The sequence below is a fragment of the Nyctereutes procyonoides genome, unplaced genomic scaffold, assembly GCF_905146905.1.
Source record: "Nyctereutes procyonoides isolate TBG_1078 unplaced genomic scaffold, NYPRO_anot_genome, whole genome shotgun sequence".
Taxonomy (NCBI): Eukaryota; Metazoa; Chordata; class Mammalia; order Carnivora; family Canidae; genus Nyctereutes; species Nyctereutes procyonoides.
The window spans coordinates 53,793,654-53,811,441 of NW_026575131.1; the positions used below are offsets into that span (position 1 = coordinate 53,793,654).

General features: G+C 58.1%; 2 protein-coding genes across 4 annotated transcripts; one reads left to right on the plus strand and one right to left on the minus strand.

The window, feature by feature from the left end:
• Positions 1–4,412: 4,412 nt before the first annotated feature.
• DENND1C (DENN domain containing 1C) lies at positions 4,413–13,348 on the plus strand. Its single transcript, XM_055343011.1, has 23 exons — positions 4,413–4,515; positions 5,815–5,879; positions 5,960–6,003; positions 6,129–6,178; positions 6,394–6,513; positions 6,598–6,667; positions 6,857–6,931; positions 7,022–7,087; positions 7,194–7,247; positions 7,361–7,471; positions 8,147–8,247; positions 8,336–8,381; positions 8,494–8,595; positions 8,690–8,815; positions 9,681–9,785; positions 10,584–10,674; positions 10,763–10,803; positions 11,030–11,101; positions 11,773–11,817; positions 11,886–11,993; positions 12,196–12,263; positions 12,416–12,623; positions 12,715–13,348. The coding sequence occupies exons 1-23, from the start codon at positions 4,499–4,501 to the stop codon at positions 13,330–13,332; spliced, it is 2,403 nt and encodes an 800-aa protein (XP_055198986.1). The 5' UTR covers positions 4,413–4,498; the 3' UTR covers positions 13,333–13,348.
• Positions 13,349–13,393: 45 nt separating this feature from the next.
• On the minus strand, positions 13,394–16,019 carry CRB3 (crumbs cell polarity complex component 3). 3 transcript variants are annotated; one of them, XM_055343013.1, is made up of 5 exons: positions 15,892–16,019; positions 15,483–15,658; positions 14,698–14,771; positions 14,257–14,400; positions 13,394–13,908 (listed from the first exon to the last, which is right to left on the minus strand). In XM_055343013.1, the coding sequence occupies exons 2-5, from the start codon at positions 15,562–15,564 to the stop codon at positions 13,837–13,839; spliced, it is 372 nt and encodes a 123-aa protein (XP_055198988.1). In that variant the 5' UTR covers positions 15,565–15,658; positions 15,892–16,019; the 3' UTR covers positions 13,394–13,836. The 3 variants fall into 3 exon arrangements, 2 of the variants coding, with proteins under 2 accessions (XP_055198988.1, XP_055198987.1); XM_055343012.1 differs by having other exon boundaries at positions 15,884–15,997; XR_008666826.1 differs by having other exon boundaries at positions 13,839–13,908; positions 14,101–14,400; positions 15,884–15,997.
• Between the last annotated feature and the right edge of the window lie 1,769 nt (positions 16,020–17,788).

Genomic DNA, 17,788 nt, shown 5'->3' on the forward strand with positions numbered 1-17,788 from the left:
TAGGTACAGGCACACACGCACACACACTCACTCTGCCTTCCAAATCTCGCGAGCATTTCTAAGTTGGTAGAACCTCATCTGCATCCAGAACCAGAGCTGGAAAGAAGTCTAAGAAATTTTTTTTTTCATATTTTTCACTTCTGCAATCCCACAGGAAGGCGAACCAGCAGGAGGAGAAGGCAGGAAGAGAGAGGTTGAGAGCCACTCAGCTATCTCCACCACACTCTGCTGGGCCACCAGACCCAGGCCGGCCTTCTAGACCCCTGACTGGGTCCCCTCTCCGCAGCCAGGAGGAAGAAGTATAGGGAAGACAGCGTGGGTCCCCAGACCTCAGCACCCCCCAGCTGGGCAGGCACAGCACAGTGCTGAGTGGTGGGGCAGAAAGTTGGGATGACCGGGCAGTGAACTTGGCTCCTTTATCATCACAAACCTTAGGTGGCAGCAAAAGAACTCCTTCTACTCCCCAAACATCCCCTTTTCCAGTAAGGGGCACCATCCAGTTGCTCAAACCCCAAAGCGAGGAGTCAGCCTTGATTCTTTGTTTCCCATGCCCAGCACCCTCTTCCTATCTTTTGCTGAGTCTAGTTGTCTCTGTCTCCAAAGTGTGCCCCAAATTTGACCCCTTCTCCCCACTTGTCTATACCCTGGCCTAAACCACCACTGTTCCACATCCCGAAACCTCCTCCCACCCATCGCTGCCCTGCCCCCCCACCCCCCCACCGCCACCCCAGCCACCCTGAAGTCAGTCCCCCTTCCACATCAGCCAGAGAGGAGCCTGTATATGCAAATAAGAGCCTGTCCCTCCCCGGCTCAAACCTTCCCACAGCTCTCCCTACACTCAGACTGAAACCCAAACTCTCACCTTGGTCTCCACCCACTACTGACTACATCCCTATCACCCTCCCCCGTCGCCATTAAGCTGAGACTGCGGTGACCTTTTTGGTGCTCAATCAAATCAAGCTTGAGCCAACACTGTACCTGCCATTCCGCTACTTTTTTTTCCAGAGGTGCTCACTCACGACCGGCCACTTCTGGTCTGCGGGCTTCAGTTCCTTCAAATGTCACTTCCTCGGAGCAGCCCGCCCTGGCAAAAACAAATTAGCACCCAGCCCCTCCCCGTCCACTCTCTTGTTTCATTTCTCTGATGGCACCTCTTGCTAACTCCAATGATCTTGTCTATTTTTTTTTTTAATTTTTTTTATTTATTTATGATAGTCACACAGAGAGAGAGAGGCAGAGACACAGGCAGAGGGAAAAGCAGGCTCCATGCACCGGGAGCCGGACGTGGGATTCGATCCCAGGTCTCCAGGATCACGCCCCGGGCCAAAGTCAGGCGCCAAACCACTGCGCCACCCAGGGATCCCTGATCTTGTCTATTTATACACGTGTTTCTTTTGTCTGCCTTCTTGCGTCCCCACTGGCGTGTACGCTTCACGAGGACAGGAATCTTGTCTACCTGGGCCACCACGAGCCTCGGAACAGCCAGATTCAACACAGGCCTTCCGTAATTCTTTGTTGCACGAATGAGCACGTGCACCATAGATGTTCTGATTTCCTCATTTTACAGTGAGAAAAATGAAAGCCCAGAAAGTACAGAAGGCGGCTTTTCAGATGGCCTCCCGAGAGGCCCATCTCCCCTTCCCATGCCCTTGTGTGATCCCCTCTCACTGACTGGGGGCTGGACCTGGCGATGGCTTCTGACCCACGGGGTAGGTCAGAGGTGTTGGGATACCGCTTCCCAGTGGAAGTGACAAAAGACCGTCACTTCCAACGCGATGGGCTCTCTGGCCTTCTTAGCCCTCTTGCTGTGGTGAAGCAAGCACATGACAGTAAGGTCCACGTGGCAAAGAACCGAGCTCAGCCAGCAGCCAACAAGGACCTGAGACCCTCAGTTCAACAATCCCCAATGAACCCAGTCCTGCCAACAGCCATATGGTGAGCTTCAGAGCAGACCCCTCCTCCGGTTGGTCCTACAGATGAGACCACAGCCTGATGTGGACACCTCACTACAGCTAAGCGACCTTGCCATCGAGGACCCCAATAAGCTGTGCCCGGAGTCCTGGCCCCCACAGAAACTGTCAGATGACAAATGTGTGTTCTCTTATGCCACTAACTCTAGGGCCATTTGTTACACAGCGATAGACAATTAATACTGAGAGGTCAGATGACTTGCCTGAGGCCACACAGATGTTAAAGAAGGAAGTCAGTAACTTCATCAGAAGAGAGAGTTCTAGGCTTAGGCCAGGGTATAGACAAGTGGAGACAAGGGGTCAACTTGCCTGAGGCCACACAGATGTTAAGAACGAAGTCTGTAACCAGATACCAGTATCTGGTACTTGCTTCCGCAATACCAGATAGAACATATCAAAAGTTCGATTCTGGCCTCATACTAAACATTTTACATGAACTCTCTCGTGGAGCGCACAGGATCTGTGAGACAGGCACCGTATCCACCTACGGTACAGATGCAGAAACCAGGCTGTACAGAGAATCGTGCCCTGAGATCACACATCAGAGACATCAATTCTTTTTTTTTTTTTTTTTCTTAGCCCCACCTCCTCGGTATGCCATTGGGTATTTGTTCTGAATTGGAGTGGATTTCAGAAACGAAGAAGGACTCAGGACATCTCTGCAGACTCCAGGCCTCAGTCCGTCAGGGCCGCTACACCAGAACGCCACAGGCTGGGTGGCTTACAAACAACACACATTTACTTCTCACAGTTCTCAAGACCACGAGTCCAAGATCAAGGCACCAACAGATTCCATGTCTGGTGAGGACCCACTCCCTGGTTCACAGAGACAGCCGTCTTCTCACTGTGTCCTCATGTGCCAGAAGGGGCGAGGGAGCTTTCTGGGGTCTTATAAGGGCACTCATCCCATCGGTGAGGGCTCTACCCTCATGGCCTAGTCAATTGGCCCCACCTCCTAATACCATCACCTTTGGGGTGTGGGACTCAATCTGTGAATCTGGGAAAGGACACAAATTCATTCAGTGTCTAGCAAGGTCTAAGAGTGTGAGAAGAGAGAGGGGGAAGGCCGATGTGCCATCATCCCCAGGCCTGGCTGTGGTCCAGCCTCCCTGGAGAAAAAAAAGGGGCACCGGGCTCTCTCAGCCTCATCCACCTGTGTCTTGGCTGGAGGCTTTAGAGGGATGTGTGTGTGTGTGTGTGTCTGTTCACATGTTTGTGCACCTGCTCACCACCCCCCCACTCCTTGGCATGGAAATACCTTGCACCCATGGTCACAACAGACACGTGCAGAATGAGAACCCCCAGTCACCTGCATCTCTACATGATCTGATGGACTAGACACAAATCCCACAGCCACACAGACACACCCACATTCACCTCCAGATACCCTGGGACAAGCCAGACATGAGGATTCTTGCACATGCACACCTACATCCACACAGACGTTCTCAGCATCTTTCAGGAGGCCAAGAAGCCTCGCGGACTCTGTCGAATTTTGACTCCTAAGCGCGTCTGTGGGATTTTGTGTGTAGGTGCGTGACCATGGGGACCTGTACTGTGCTCTGCCTCTGTGCCTGCACGTGCGTCCCTGTGCTTCACAGGGACAATGTGCCCCTCTGTCCACTTGCATTCTGTCTCTTCCTGAGACTGCAACTCTGCTCTGGTGTGTCTGGACAAGTCCCTCTCCATGTGTGTGACGGCGTGTGGCTCTGACTCTGGCCTGTGGCCGGGTCCTGACCATGTCCGCCCCTTTGTCACCGCTCTACCTACATCCGTGCCCTAGGCGCTCCTGTCTCTCGCCCAGATCTGATCTCTGTGGTGCACAGCTGTGGTCTGTTGTCTCTGTCTGGAGCTGCCCGCTGGCTGCACCGGTGTGTGACCTCTGTGTCTATCACACAGAGGCCGGGCGACGACCGCTCCCTCCACATGTGTGCTGTCCCTCTGCATTCATCGCGTGGGGTCCAGACAGACTCTGTTCTTTGTGCTGTGACTATGCAGGCCTGTTTGTCTGTGTCAGTCACTTCCTGGCTCTGTATGTGTCTGTCTGTCTGTCTGTTCCTGTGTACTGACTGCTATCTGCCCACCTCCCTGGCTCCCGCGTCCACTGTCCAGCCTGGCTCCCTCTGGTGGCCCTACAGGGAATGGCCCCTACAGAGGGACCCAAGGAAGGACGAGTTGTGCAGAGGAGGCATTTTAGGCAAATTCTGAATCTTTGGCTGCCCCAGAGACAAGGGGGCTTGGGTGTGATGACAGGGCCCCAGAGGTGCCCTGTCCCGGCAGGACGGTGCCGGGGGTCTAGCCTCTGAGCCCGCCGCCCATCCCACCCATCCTCAGAAGGCTAGGAGGCAGGACGCCTGGGTCTCTCAGGGGTGGGGGCGGGGGCCTCCCTCCTGGGACGTCACCCGTCAAACTTCCTCTCTCGGCCACACAGGAAGCCGAGCGGGCTCGGGGCCCAGCCCTGCGCAAGCACAGGCCCCGGGGACCCCTGGGGCAAGGGCCCCACCGCCAGCGGCGGCCCTGCAGGGACCATGGGATCCAAAGCCGAGTAAGAGCTGCGCCCTCCCCCGCTCTCTGGACCAGGATTCCCAGAGCAGGCCTGGGCCGGGGCCGAGGGGTGCTGGGCTGGGGCAGGCCCCGGGGGGGACAGGTAGCCGGGACTGGGGCCGGCCTCTCAGCAGGCCCGCGGTGTGAACTGGACTCTCAGGCACACTCGGGCCACTCACAGCTCCTCTTCCCTCTTTCTCTTTCTCCTTCCGGCTCTGTGTGACTAAGTTTGTAACTCTGAGTGGGCACCTCTTGGTGTGCCAGAGAGATGGGGAACATGGCTTGGGGGGGACCAGTAGGGGGACCGGGTGGTGAGACAGATTGTGTGGGTCCGTGTACCCGGTGCTCCTGTGGGACCATGTGAGCATGAGGGTGAAGTGCCGGGGGTTCCCGCATCGGGGACTGTACATGTCTGCAGCCAGTCCCCATCCTGCCCTGTGTCTCTCTTCAGGTCTCATTGTCCCTCTCCCTGAGTCCACGTCCCAGCATCCTCTGGTGGGGAGTGGGTTGTTGGTGGTGGAGGGGTGGGCGGGGACAAGGGAGGATGGCTGAGAATCCAGGGGTCCCAGAAGTACCAGGGCATGCCGCCCTGCTTCCTCTAATGAGAAATCCGGGGTCAGCCCCTGGGGCACCATGAAGTCCCACACACAGACACACAGGCAGGGGCTCCTGCTCTCACAACCACAGGAATCCACACACATTTACCCAGCCACGCTCACGGCCACGCTCATGGCCACGCAGGAGACTGTGGATGTCATTCATCCTCACACAGGCTTGGTCACACACACTCACACTCCCCCCCCCCCCCGACACCTACAGTGGACAGTCAGGAAGACTCAGGGTAGAGTCACACACACACACACACACACACACACACCCCTCTGCATGGTCACATAAGTCCTGCTCACACATACACATCTGCATGCTCACACAAGTCATGCACACATGCACACACACACATCCTGCACATTCACCTAAGTCCTGCTCACACAAGTCATGAAACACATAAATACAAGTCACACGCTCGTGATCAGGTACACATGCATATCTGTGTGTACACACAAGTCACACGCACACACACGGTCGCATTCTCGCTCTGCTCCATACCTCTGTCATGCACATACAGTCAACACTAGTGTTTGCACAGCATCATACAACCTATACACTGCTACAAATCATTGAGGTCACACACACACAGTTGCACCTGTCACACACACATACAGAGCAGCAGACACGACCACATACACAGAAGCAAGCCCCTGGACCCACTAAGCCATGTCCCACATGTCCTGTCCCACAGAGGGGGTCCACCTGCCATGTTTGATTGGTTCTTTGAAGCAGCCTGCCCTGCCTCCCTGCAGGAAGGTGAGTTGGGGGTATCAGGTGGGAACGGGGACACGAGGATGGATCTGGGACCCTGGACTTAGAAGCCTGCTCTCCCGCAGATCCCCCCATCCTGCGGCAGTTCCCCCCAGACTTCAGGGACCAGGTATGCAGGCTGGCTCTTTGCTCCCCTGGAGCCAGGGTCAGTCCCCCCAGGGGAAGAGACAGTCTTGGCCAGGGTTGTGGCCCAGCCTGGGTGGTCAAGCAGCGTGTGCTTCTCTCCATCTCCAGGAAGCTATGCAGATGGTGCCTAAATTCTGCTTCCCTTTTGATGTGGAAAGGTACGGAGGGAAACAGACACTCAAGGCCCCAAGGACTCAGACCTCTCAGGGACCCCCAGGATTCAAACACCCAGGGACCCTGACAACTGAGAACCTAAACACCCAGAACCACAGACTGGTGGACACAATACTAGGAGTGCTGTGGGCGGGGGTGGGGGGGGCATGGATCAGAAAGCTGGGACCTTCAGGTCTCTAAGAGCCTTTCCCACCTGCAGGGAGCCTCCCAGCCCAGCTGTCCAGCATTTCACCTTCGCCCTCACCGACCTGAGCGGCACCCGCAGATTTGGTTTCTGCCACCTACGGGCTGGTGCCCACAGTTGCCTCTGTATCCTCAGGTGTGGGGTATGGGGCTCTGGGGTGGGGCTGGGAAGGGCCTCGGCCTAGGGGTACTTCGTAGAACCTATGTCTTCTCTCCACAGCCACCTGCCTTGGTTTGAGGTGTTCTACAAGCTGCTGAACACAGTGGGCGACCTCCTGGCCCAGGATCAAGTGAGACCAGCCCCCCTTCCTATTCCTGTGGGAGACCCAGCCTTACCCTCCCAAGCCCCCAGCCAGGCTCAGAACCCCCAGGCCTGACCTAAGACCCTCAGCTCCTCCCAGACCACTCAGCACCACCACCTCCCCCGGCCCCAAGGCCCCCAGAATCCCTTCTGGCTCAGACACCCCACTCCTACCCAGGTCTCTGAGGTCGAGGAACTTCTTCTAAACCTGCTGCAGCAGCCCCTGCCTGGGACTCAGGCCTCCATAGAGCTGGTGAGTAGCCCTCAACTCCTGGGTGTCCCCCCTTGGGTGGACAGAGAGGTTGCACCCCAGCCCTGACCACACAGCTACACTCTCTCCCAGGGCAGCGGAGTGACACTCTCCAGCGCACAAAGCATCCCGCCCCCTGCCCCTGGGAACAGCAGGCCGGTGAGCAGAACTGGGGACCCCGTTAGATTGGGCACCCAGGGGAGGCCGACCCCCCCCCCCCGGCTGATCGATGCCCCCACCCATCGCTCCCCCCCCACCCCTCCAGCTTTCCTGCTTCGTAGCTCCCGACTCGGGCCGCCTGCCATCCATTCCTGAGAACGTGAGTGGACACGTGGGAGGGGGTTCTGGGGGGCGGGGAGAGATTTCGAAACCCAGAGGGGGGCTGTCGAATCCTGCGGTCCCTCGCGCCCAGCGCTTCTCTCCGGTCCTCAGAGGAACCTGACGGAGCTGGTGGTGGCGGTGACCGACGAGAACATCGTGGGGCTGTTCGCCGCGCTCCTGGCGGAGAGAAGGGTCCTCCTCTTCGCCAGCAAGCTGAGCACCGTGAGGCGGGGGGCCAGCCGTCCCGGGGCGGGGCGACGGGGCGGATCCCGAGCTCTAATTCCCCTGGGCGGGACTTGAGGCAAAGTCCTGGCTGTCCCTAACCCTGGCTGGGCCCTTCTGGGGGGGCTCAGAGTGGGGGGGGCTGTAGGGCCCCCTCTCCTGCAGGGCTCCGTCCAGACCCCGCCCACTAGGGACCGAAACGAGACTGGCTCCGCCCCCCTGGGGGCTGCGAGCCTGGGGAGCAAATCCCAGTTGCATCGCTAGGAGGAGGCCTGGGGTCTGGGGGGTCGGGAGTGCGGGACCTACGCCGGCTCCATCCCCAGGGGCGGGACCCAGGGCGCCGAGTCCTGGCCCCGCCTCCTCGGGGAGCGATCGGGAGGGCTGCATATTAGCTCCGCCCCCTAAGGGCCTCTGCCCTGCCGAGTACTGGCTCCACCAGCTCCCAACACTGTCATTTGCCGAATTCTTGGTGTCCACAGGATTCCTAACGGGATTTGGATTTTCACCTCTTACCCAGCAGTGCGTGGGGAAGGGGCGAGGAGGGGGAAATGGGGACAGGAGATTGGGGACGTGGGAAATGGAGCCGGGAGAGCCACCAACCGAAAGAGGGTCCCTGAAACTGGAGATGGGGGTAAGGTCCAGGCCTTGACCCCACGGCCCCCCGCGTATCCGCAGCTGACATCGTGCGTCCACGCGTCCTGCGCCCTCCTGTACCCTATGCACTGGGAGCACGTGCTGATCCCCACGCTGCCGCCGCACCTGCTGGACTACTGCTGGTGAGGGACGGGGACTGGGGAAGGGACCTGGGATTCTGGGGACCTTGGGGCGGTGCCTGCATGACCCTGTCGCCTCGGTCGTCCGCAGTGCGCCCATGCCCTACCTCATCGGAGTGCACTCCAGTCTCGCCGAGGTGAGTGGTTGCAGCGCCGGCCGGGATCCCCCTCCTGCACCCCTAAATAAGCGCCCCCGCCAGAGATCCTCGGGCTCTGAGCGGCCGCCCCCACCCCCACTCCCCAACGCAGAGAGTGCGAGAGAAAGCCCTGGAGGAAGTCGTGGTGATGAACGTGGACTCCAATATCTTGGAGACGCCCTTCGACGACGTGCGAGCGTTGCCCCCAGACGTGGTCAGTGTCACCCCTTCTGTGTTCCTGCCGCGTCGCGGCCGCTGAGGCCCCACACCCGCTGGCTCAGAGCTCACAGCCTCCGCTGGTTCCCCAGGTGTCCCTGCTCAGACTGCGACTACGGAAGGTTGCGCTGGCGCCAGGGGAAGGGGTGTCCCGTCTCTTCCTCAAAGCCCAGGCCCTGCTCTTCGGGGGGTACCGCGATGCCCTCGTCTGCAGCCCGGTGAGCAGCGGGGAGGCCAGGGGAGAGGCCTCGTGGGCCACTGAAGGATTAATAATAGTGACAATAATGATGATGATGATGATGGTGATGGTGACGATACCTAGCCTTTATGGAGCACTTACTCCGTGCCTCTGTTTGCTCATCTGTAAAATGGGATCCCCCTAGTACTCGCACAAAAGGGTCACATGCAAAATGCTTGGGGAGTGCCTAGCACATCGTGAGCACTTGACAAATACTAGGTTTTACTGCTACTATTATCTCACGTAATGCTCCCAACACTATTATGAAATAGATACCATTATGGTCTCATTTTACATATGAGAAACCAAGGCTTGGAGAAGTCCCACAGCGGGGTGAGTGTTGAAGCCAGAACATCAGGATCTGCCCATTCTCAAGCCTTCCCAGCACCGTTTTCACAACTATTTTATAAAAACTTGGGAGCAGGGGTCTACAATTCGAGCATTGGACATTTCTGTTGGCTCTGCCTTTACAACACATTCCGAATCTGCCAATATCTCCCCTTTTCCGTCTCCTCCCGGGGCTGGGCCCCATTACTACTTGCCTGGATTAGCGCCTTCATCTCCTTCAGTCATCTCTCATGGGCTCCCACCCTCGCCCACTACAATCTGTCCTCCCCACAGCGGCCATAAGTCACCTGTGAGCACCAGAATCAGGTCCCGCCCTCCTCCTCCTCAAAGGGTTAAAGCCAAGACCTCCCTGCGCCCCCCCCCCCAGACCCTGCACAAGATCAGACACACAGTAGGCACTCAATCAACGTCTGCTACATAGACATATGGGTAAAATAATGGAGACAGGTGGGCTCCAGGAGAGCCACGGAAGATCAGATCGCGAGTCTTTCTTCTAGGGCCAGCCTGTGACCTTCAGTGAAGAAGCCTTCTTGGCCCAGAAGCCCGGAGCGCCCCTCCAGGCCTTCCACAGGCGGGCTGTGCACCTGCAGCTGTTTAAACAGGTGCGCCAGAGCCCTGGGGGCGGAGCCGGGGCTGGGAGGCGCTGCTAGAGAGGAAAATTCTGGGTCCTTGGAGGCGAGCCGGAGCTAGACAGGCAGCCGCCTGGGTCTCATTGGGCAGACTAGAGTGGGCCCGGCGGGGTCCCACCCTTCAAGGTCCCCGGGTGGAGGCAGCATGACTGAACGCCTGTGTCCCTAAAGATGGGAGCCCCGGACTCCTGGGAGGATGAGATCTACCCCCCCCCAAGGTCCCTGGGGAGATTGGGGTGTGATCAAATCTCTGGGTCCCTAAGGGTGGCGCGTCCGGGGCGGGGGGTGGGGGTGCGTGCGGGACTCTAAATGGGGCGCGTCCGGAGCGCTCACTCCTCTTGCTGGGGAGGAGGGGGGCGGGGGCTCTTGGGTCACAGGGACGCGTGGGGAGAGGTGCAGCCGGACTCCTGGGTTCTCGGGAGGTGGGCTGGACTCTAGGGCCCATCTGTGCGGGGATGGGTTCTCGGGTCCCTGAAGGTGAGGTCGACTCCTTCCAGGATCACTGAAAGAGGGGGGCCGGTCCAGGAGTGTCAGTCCGACTTCCGGGTCCTTCTGAGGGGCGGAGTCTGGTCCCCGCCAGGTCCTGAGCGGGGCGGCAGGGAGAGGGTTGGACTTCTGGCTGCCTCAGGTGGCTCCAGACTCCTGGGTTCTACGGGTGAGCCCCCATAGGGGCCAGGGATGGCTTCTGAGTCTGTAGGGCCAGCAGAACCCTGAGTCCTCGAATTCAGATATGTGGGTGGCAGCCCTTTCTGACCCTTACTGCGCCCCCAGTTCATCGAAGGGCGACTGGAGAAGCTGAACACAGGAGAGGGCTTCACAGATCTCTTTGAGCAGGAGATCACCTGCAGTGAGGCGTCCTCAGGTGAGCTCTGTGCCCAGCCCGGAGCCCCCCCGCCCCACCAGCACCGCAGCCTGAGCCCACCAGCCATGACCACCTCTCCTCCTTGCAGGTGCTCTTCGCTCCTACCAGCTCTGGGCAGACAACCTAAAGGTAGGAACACCGAACACTTGCTTTGTGTTTATTATTGGATTAACTTAGCCTCCTAACGGTCCCCAGGGAGCAGTCATCATTATGCTCACTTAGAGACAGAAGTCAAGAAATCGAGACCTGGCGAGGGAGGGGGGCCTTGTCCTGCACCACACAGCTGAGGGGGGGAGATGGAGTCTGGGGGAACCCCAAGGGACCAAGTCTCTCTCCTTCCATTCTCTCTCCCCAGAAAGGTGGCGGTGCCCTCCTGCATTCAGTCAAGGCCAAGACCCAACCAGCCGTCAAAAACATGTACCGCTCGGTGAGGCTACACTAGACAGGCCACTTACTGGGGTGACAAAGACAAGGGGACAAGGCACCTTTCAACCCCTCATGGGGACATGACATGTTAACCCCACATTTAAAGTACACTTTTTTTTTTTTGGTCAGAACTGAACCAGCAGTTAAACTGTTAACAAGTCTTCCTGCTTTTATTCTCCCGCGTACCTACTCATTTTTGTCAGGATCATTGGTTCCCTATTTAAAATTGACAACCTAGATTCATTGGTGAACATCCTTTGTCCTCAGACACGACGACAGACCCAGCCTCTGCCCTTGTTTCTCTTCTCTCAAGCCCAGAAGTTTCCTGTGGCCAACTTCTGCAGCTTCGAGGTCTCCCTTAGGGTTTACTCGAGTTGTCCCTTAGGATTTATTCCTTGCTTGGCTTTTGAATGCTGATACATTTTTACAACATTCCATTTTTGCCCTTCCCCATTTCATTCAGTGGTTACGTCCCCTAGGAATACTCCCTCTGTATTAGGCAAGCGGTGAGTTTGCATGGACTTCTCAGGTGGTAAGTGGAGAATTGTGACTTTCTGTGAGGCCCAAACGTGAACAGATGGCACGACAGTTGTCCTATGATGGAGAGCTGAGCTCTCAAATGCTCAGGGTCAAGTCACTGTGGAGTCTAATTCTCTTTTGGCTCCTCCGCAGGCCAAGAGCGGCTTGAAGGGTGTGCAGAGCCTTCTGATGTACAAGGTAAGGCCAGGGGCCAGTGGCCGGGGCAGTGGAAGAAGGGGCTCCTGGCTCACTCACCCTCTTCCTAGGATGGGGACTCTGGCCTGCAAAGGGGGGGTTCCTTGAGAGCCCCGTCCCTCACCAGCCGCTCAGATCGTCTGCAGCAGCGCCTGCCTATCACCCAGCACTTTGGAAAGGTAGGTATGCCTGCCTTCCCGACCACCACCACAAATGCTCTCACCTGGAATTACCACCTAGGCCTCCTCCCATTCTGTCTTCATTCAGACACTCAGAGTTCACCTACCCCAATATCCGGTGCCCACTTAACACTCACCCTCCCCCAGAAACCTGATTGGGTATTTCCTGGGGCCCTGCCCTCCGAGAATCTGTCTTTTGCAGAACCGGCCCATTCGCCCCAGCAGGAGGTGGCGGCTGGAGGAGAGACCTCCCCAATCCCTGGGGGAGAGGTAAGGCTCAATGGCTGGGGAGGGAGCCTTATTGGGAGTGGGAGGCCAAGACTGATGGGGAGGGTGGTCTCTAAACTCAAGGACCTCCAGAGCAGTCCAGTCAAAACTGGGGAGTCTTGAGCAGACATGTGAGGCGGCCCATCCTTACCCAGGGCACCTGCTCTGAGCCCTGAGGATGCCCAGGACCCATGGGCAGAGGAGGCTCTGGACAGCAGTTTCCTGGGGTCTGGAGAAGAACTGGATTTGCTGAGCGAGATTCTGGACAGTCTGAGCACGGGAGCCAGCAGGACGAGCAGCCTACGGCCCAGTCAGAGCTTGGACTGCTGCCACAGAGGGGACTCGGACAGCTGCTTCAGCCTGGTGAGAGCCTCCTAGTCCTCCCCCACTAACCCATCCAGCCCCTCCAGCATCTGAAGGCCAGCAACTTGCCCATCTCCCCACCCCTACCCAGCCTGACATACCAGGAGGACCAAGATGGCAACCAGAGGATGAGAAACCACCAGAGCCTCAGCCCCTGTCCCTGTCTGCTGACCTGCCATCTCTGCACACCCTCCAGCCTTTAGATGCCATGATCTCCTCAGAGGACCCTACTTCCCAGCCACCCTTGGAGGCCAGCCAAGAAATCATCCTTCCATCCCAGTCCTCATCAGGTCCTGTGGACACATGCAACCAAGGAGACCCTGAGTCCCATCTCCTAATCCTACATCTCTCCCCTTCCCCCAAGGAAGCCGAAGATCCCAGAGCCCAGGACAGCCCCTGCTCCCAGCTCTCCACAGCACCCACCCAGTCCAGCCCTCCAGAAAGCCCCCAACTTCTGGTCCCCACAAAGCCCAACGTGGATATTACCCGGACCTCCCAACCCCTTGATTCTTCCTCAGATACCGGTTCCCCAGAGAATCCCAGATCCCAGTCTTCTGAGGTCCTGCTGGCAGAACCCGTTCACCCCCAGCTCCCGGAGGGGGCCCCGGGAGCCCTCAGATCCCCTGCTGCACCTGCCAACGACTGGCAGGGGCCCCAGGCTAGGAGCGGGCCCAGAGTTGCTGAGCTTAAAAAGTGTTTTGAAGGTTAAGAATCAGGGTCCTGGAGGAGACCCCCGTCCTTCCTTCAATAAAGCCACAAGAACCCAAAACTGGTTTTCCTGGTGAGTTTATCTGGGGGCCCTCTCTCTGCTCAGAAACACAGCCCATCCACTACCTTCCTCCTGGAGCAGCCTCCAGTTGGCTCGAAGGTGAAGCTGAAAGCCCCTCCCTTCCAGGAAGCCCTCCCAGCCCTCGGATCCTTGCAACCTTACAATTCATCTCTCAACAGTCTGAGTCCTGAGTGTGTTCCTTCCATCTAGACTAATTCCTGCCCCCGTCAGCTCAAAGAACAACAAAAAGTTTTAATATCTCTCACTACTGAATATATGTAAATATATAAAATGTGAGCAGCACACTCTCCCTAGCCCTCAGGGACTGTCTTTAAAGCACCTTCTTCCCTTCTACTCTTAAGCACTGGGTAAGTTTGGTTGCCCAGAGAGGGCTCAGCCTTCCCCTAAGGTCACACAGCAAGGGAGATGGATAGAAAAGGGGACCTAGATGGGCAGGCAGCCCCGCACTGTCTCCTTGGAGTCCTGGGGAGCCCGGGCCTCGGCTGCATGGTTGAACTGAAAGGAAAGGAGAGGATTTGTCGGGCCTGTGCAGCAGCAGGACAAACAGCCGAGCGAAGACGGTGCAGCAAGCGCGGAGGCGGGCCCCCAGCCCCGGCACCCCTAACTGCAGGCAGAGTCAAGCAGAGGTGGCATGCTTCACCGAGCCCGCCAGGCAGGTGCCCCATGGCCCCCCAAGTCCTCCTGAACCATCAGAGGCTGTTGTCTCGGTGGCGGCTGCTGTGTGTGAGCGAGCACCGGGCGGTCCTGGGCAGTGGTGGCGGCTGCAGCAGGCCCCAGCATTCAGATGAGCCGCTCCTCGGGCGGCAGCTTGAGGTTGGGGGGTGGTGGCACGCGGGCACCCACCTGCTCCTCGCTGCTGGGCCGGTAGGTGCCCTGTGTCTGCCGCTTCTCACGCAGTTTTCGCAGCAGCAGCACCAGCCCCACGGCCAGAAGCACGGCGGCCAGGAGGGAGAAGACCACAATAATGGCAGTGATGGCCTCCTGAGACTGCAGGAGAGGGGACAGGTTGTCCACCCTCGCCTGAGAAGCATCCAGGGCTCCTCATCTCTCCACCCACCCACCCACCCCCGCCAAAGCCCCCCACTTTTGGTGATGTGGATCCTCCACCCAGGATCCCTGATTCCCATCAATCACATCTGGGGCTCCCACGCTCCCCCCTGCCATGCCTGGGATCTCCCTCCCAAGCACCTGCCACCTCTGGGAGTCTGGGCCGTTTCACCTGCTACATGTGGGACACCTGAATAAATCCCTGTGACCCTCCTCCTACATATAACCCCAACTCACCAGGGCCCCATTGGAGCCAGAGCCAGGGGCAGAGGGTGTAATGGTGCCGTTCTCATTTACGTGGGGGTCCAGTGCTGTGGGGAGGGGGTGGGTAGAGAGGATAAGTTAATCCTTATCTACCCTTCCCATCCTGGCACGACTGCACCTCCCTTGGGCATCCCTCAGTTAGGACCCTGCCTTTCTCCGTCTTCCATTCTGGTAGAGACTGTGGGTACCCTGCATGCAGGGGCCGGCCTGGTTGTTTCTGCTCCTCTAGCCACCCCCAAACTCGGCAAAGCCCAGCAGTGAGTAATCAGCCACCAGTAGTTTGCAGTTTGTGCTGAGTTGGGGTCTGCTGTAATGGACGGTGTCTGACTGTCAGACCCTGCCCTTCCCCCCCCACCCCTCCAGCCCTCCCTCGGCCCTTAAGGATCTGGGTGGATCCTGCGTTTCCCTGGAGTGTCTGACTCACATCTCCCCCCAGGCTCCCGAAACTGAAATAGGACTGAAAGGCTGGGTCCACACCTATGGCCAGTCTGGTCAACCCAGGCAGGCCTCCTCCTGGCTCCCAGTCCGCCCAAAACACCTCCAGCACACAGAGACTCAGGTACACAGGCTCCTGTCCCCGGCTCACAATTCCACCTTCCCCGGGAACTCAGGAATTCTACACCAACTCCAATCGTGCAAGGAAATCCCTACCCCTGCCCGACCCTGTAGCCTCCTCTCAAGGTATCCGGTGACCGCTCCCGCGTTCTTGACCTCTCCAGGGCCCAGGTAACCCCCGCGCGTCCCCCGCCGGTACCTACTTTGCCCCCAGGCCCGGCCCCAGCGGGCCGGCAGCAGCGGCAGGCCGAGCGCCAGGAGCAGCCCCAGGCCGGGGCTCGCCATGGGCCGGGCGACGGGCTGGTGGCACCGGGGACCGGGCTTCGCGGGCGCGCTGCTTCTACCGCATCTCGGGCCGGGGGTCCCCGCGACCCGGCACCTGGGGCGGCAGAAAGAGAAAGGCCGGGCCGTGGGGGACGGGGCCGGACCCTGGCGCAGGCCGAGGGGAGGGATGACCCGCCCCGGGCACCCAGGAGTCCCGCCCCGCCCCCGCCGCCAGAGGTCAGAGATTAAAGATTAACTCGAGGCGGCGCGTTCCTGGGCTGGGGAAAGGGAAGGGGGCCGGAGGGGGGTAGGGGGAGGCAAGCCAAGCCGCGCGTCCTACCTCCCTACCTGGCCCAGGCGTCTCCGACCTGGCTCAGGTTCCCGGTCCGGGTCCCTGGCTCGAACCCCCGGTGCGTCCGTCGGTAGCTCGGGCTCCTCCAGCCCCGCCCGCTCACGTGACCCGGAAAGTTTAGTCACTCACCTGGGAGGGGAGCGCACTTCCGGCTTGTGCACCTGAGCCTAGATGGGAGGGCGGAGCCAAGCGGAGGTGGGACCGCGCCAGGGACGCACCTGTAACGGGAACCCAATTCTATAATACGGAAGAGTAAAAAGGCGCGGAAGCGCGCAGGTGTACGACGGACCTTCCACCTATATTGCGGGCATATCTGTAGGATCGCGTTAGTGTGGAGACATTACGGGGCGTGGAGACACTGGTGCATGAGGCACTCCTGTCTGGGGCAGGCCTGAATGGGTGGCCCCTAATAAAAACACACCTGTGTGGTACACACCTGCCTAGGAGCCAACCCGTAGGGAAGACATTTGCGTGGATATATGAGAAGAACCCCTATGGAGACATCTGCATTGAATCACACCTATTTGGAGTATAGCTGAACGGAAACATACCTGTGTGGAAAACAGCCGTTTAGAGCACACCTGCATTATAGCAAACACCTAACTGAGACACGCTGATGTAGGATACATTTGTCTCGGAAACGCATCTGCATGGCTCGCCCATGAGACGAACAACACTAGTATGAGGAATCCCTGTGGGGAAATGTATTGGAAAGACCCGTACAAGACACAACTGCATTTTAGTACACCTCATAGGACCCAGGTATATGCAAATGTGCCCATACAGGTGTGTACTTAACTACAACATACCTATGGAGGGGCGGGCGGGGGGAGCTATATAATGCATTCCTGGGTGGGTTTCTGTTGAGAAACACACCTGTGAAATGAAGGCAAAAGCCTGGTATGAGGAACATCTGCATAGAATTGAGATCACATGAAAAAAAAAAAAAGACCTGAGAACATCTGCATGAGGCACACTCATATTGAAGCACACTGGAGTTGGAGCTTCAGGGGGGCGGGGGCCTCTGTGTATTGAGGTGTATTGAGGCCCACCTGTCAGGGATGTATCTGAGGCATTCCCAGGCATTTCTCTGGGAAAACATCTGTATTCCCCATGTTGTAGGGCACCCGCAAGGACCCCCCTGTGAAGAAAACACCTGTGAGGGGACCCTCCTGAAGGGGCCCTTTGGTCTGGGACCCACAGGTGCGTTTGAGCACACCTGTATGGGCAGAGCTAAATGCCCCTAGGGCCGTCCCTTCCGATAAAGGACGGAGGTAATAAGACCACCACCCCCTGGGAACTCTGGGGTGAAGAGGAAGGGTTAAGGGGAAATTAATCACTTTTAGAGTATAGAGCGGTGGGTAAGAATTCCAGGTCTGGTTAAATCCCCGCTTTGGGGATCCCTGGGTGGCGCAGCGGTTTGGCGCCTGCCTTTGCCCCAGGGCGCGATCCTGGAGACCCCGGATCGAATCCCACGTCGGGCTCCCGGTGCATGGGGCCTGCTTCTCCCTCTGCCTGTGTCTCTGTGTCTCTGCCTCTCTCTCACTATCATAAATAAATAAAAAAAAAATTAAAAAAATTATAAAAAAAAAAAAAATCCCCGCTTTGCCCCTTCCTGGGCATGTGGCCTCGGGGGAGCAGTTTAACCTTCTGTTCCTTCGTGTGTGAAGTGGGAAAGCCAGTCCCACCTACCTTATAGGGTTTCGGCGAGGACGACGCGAGGGGTGAGTAAAAGGCCTGAGTTGTGCAACGCCGGGAATCAATGTTAGCTATTGTTATTACTTTTCGCCCAGTGGTCTGGCCGCCCCTCCCCCTAACGGTGACTCCAGAAACTGCGCCCGAAAGGAGTGGGCGGGACTTTCGGCAGGTGCAGCGAGCGCGACAGGCGGGTGC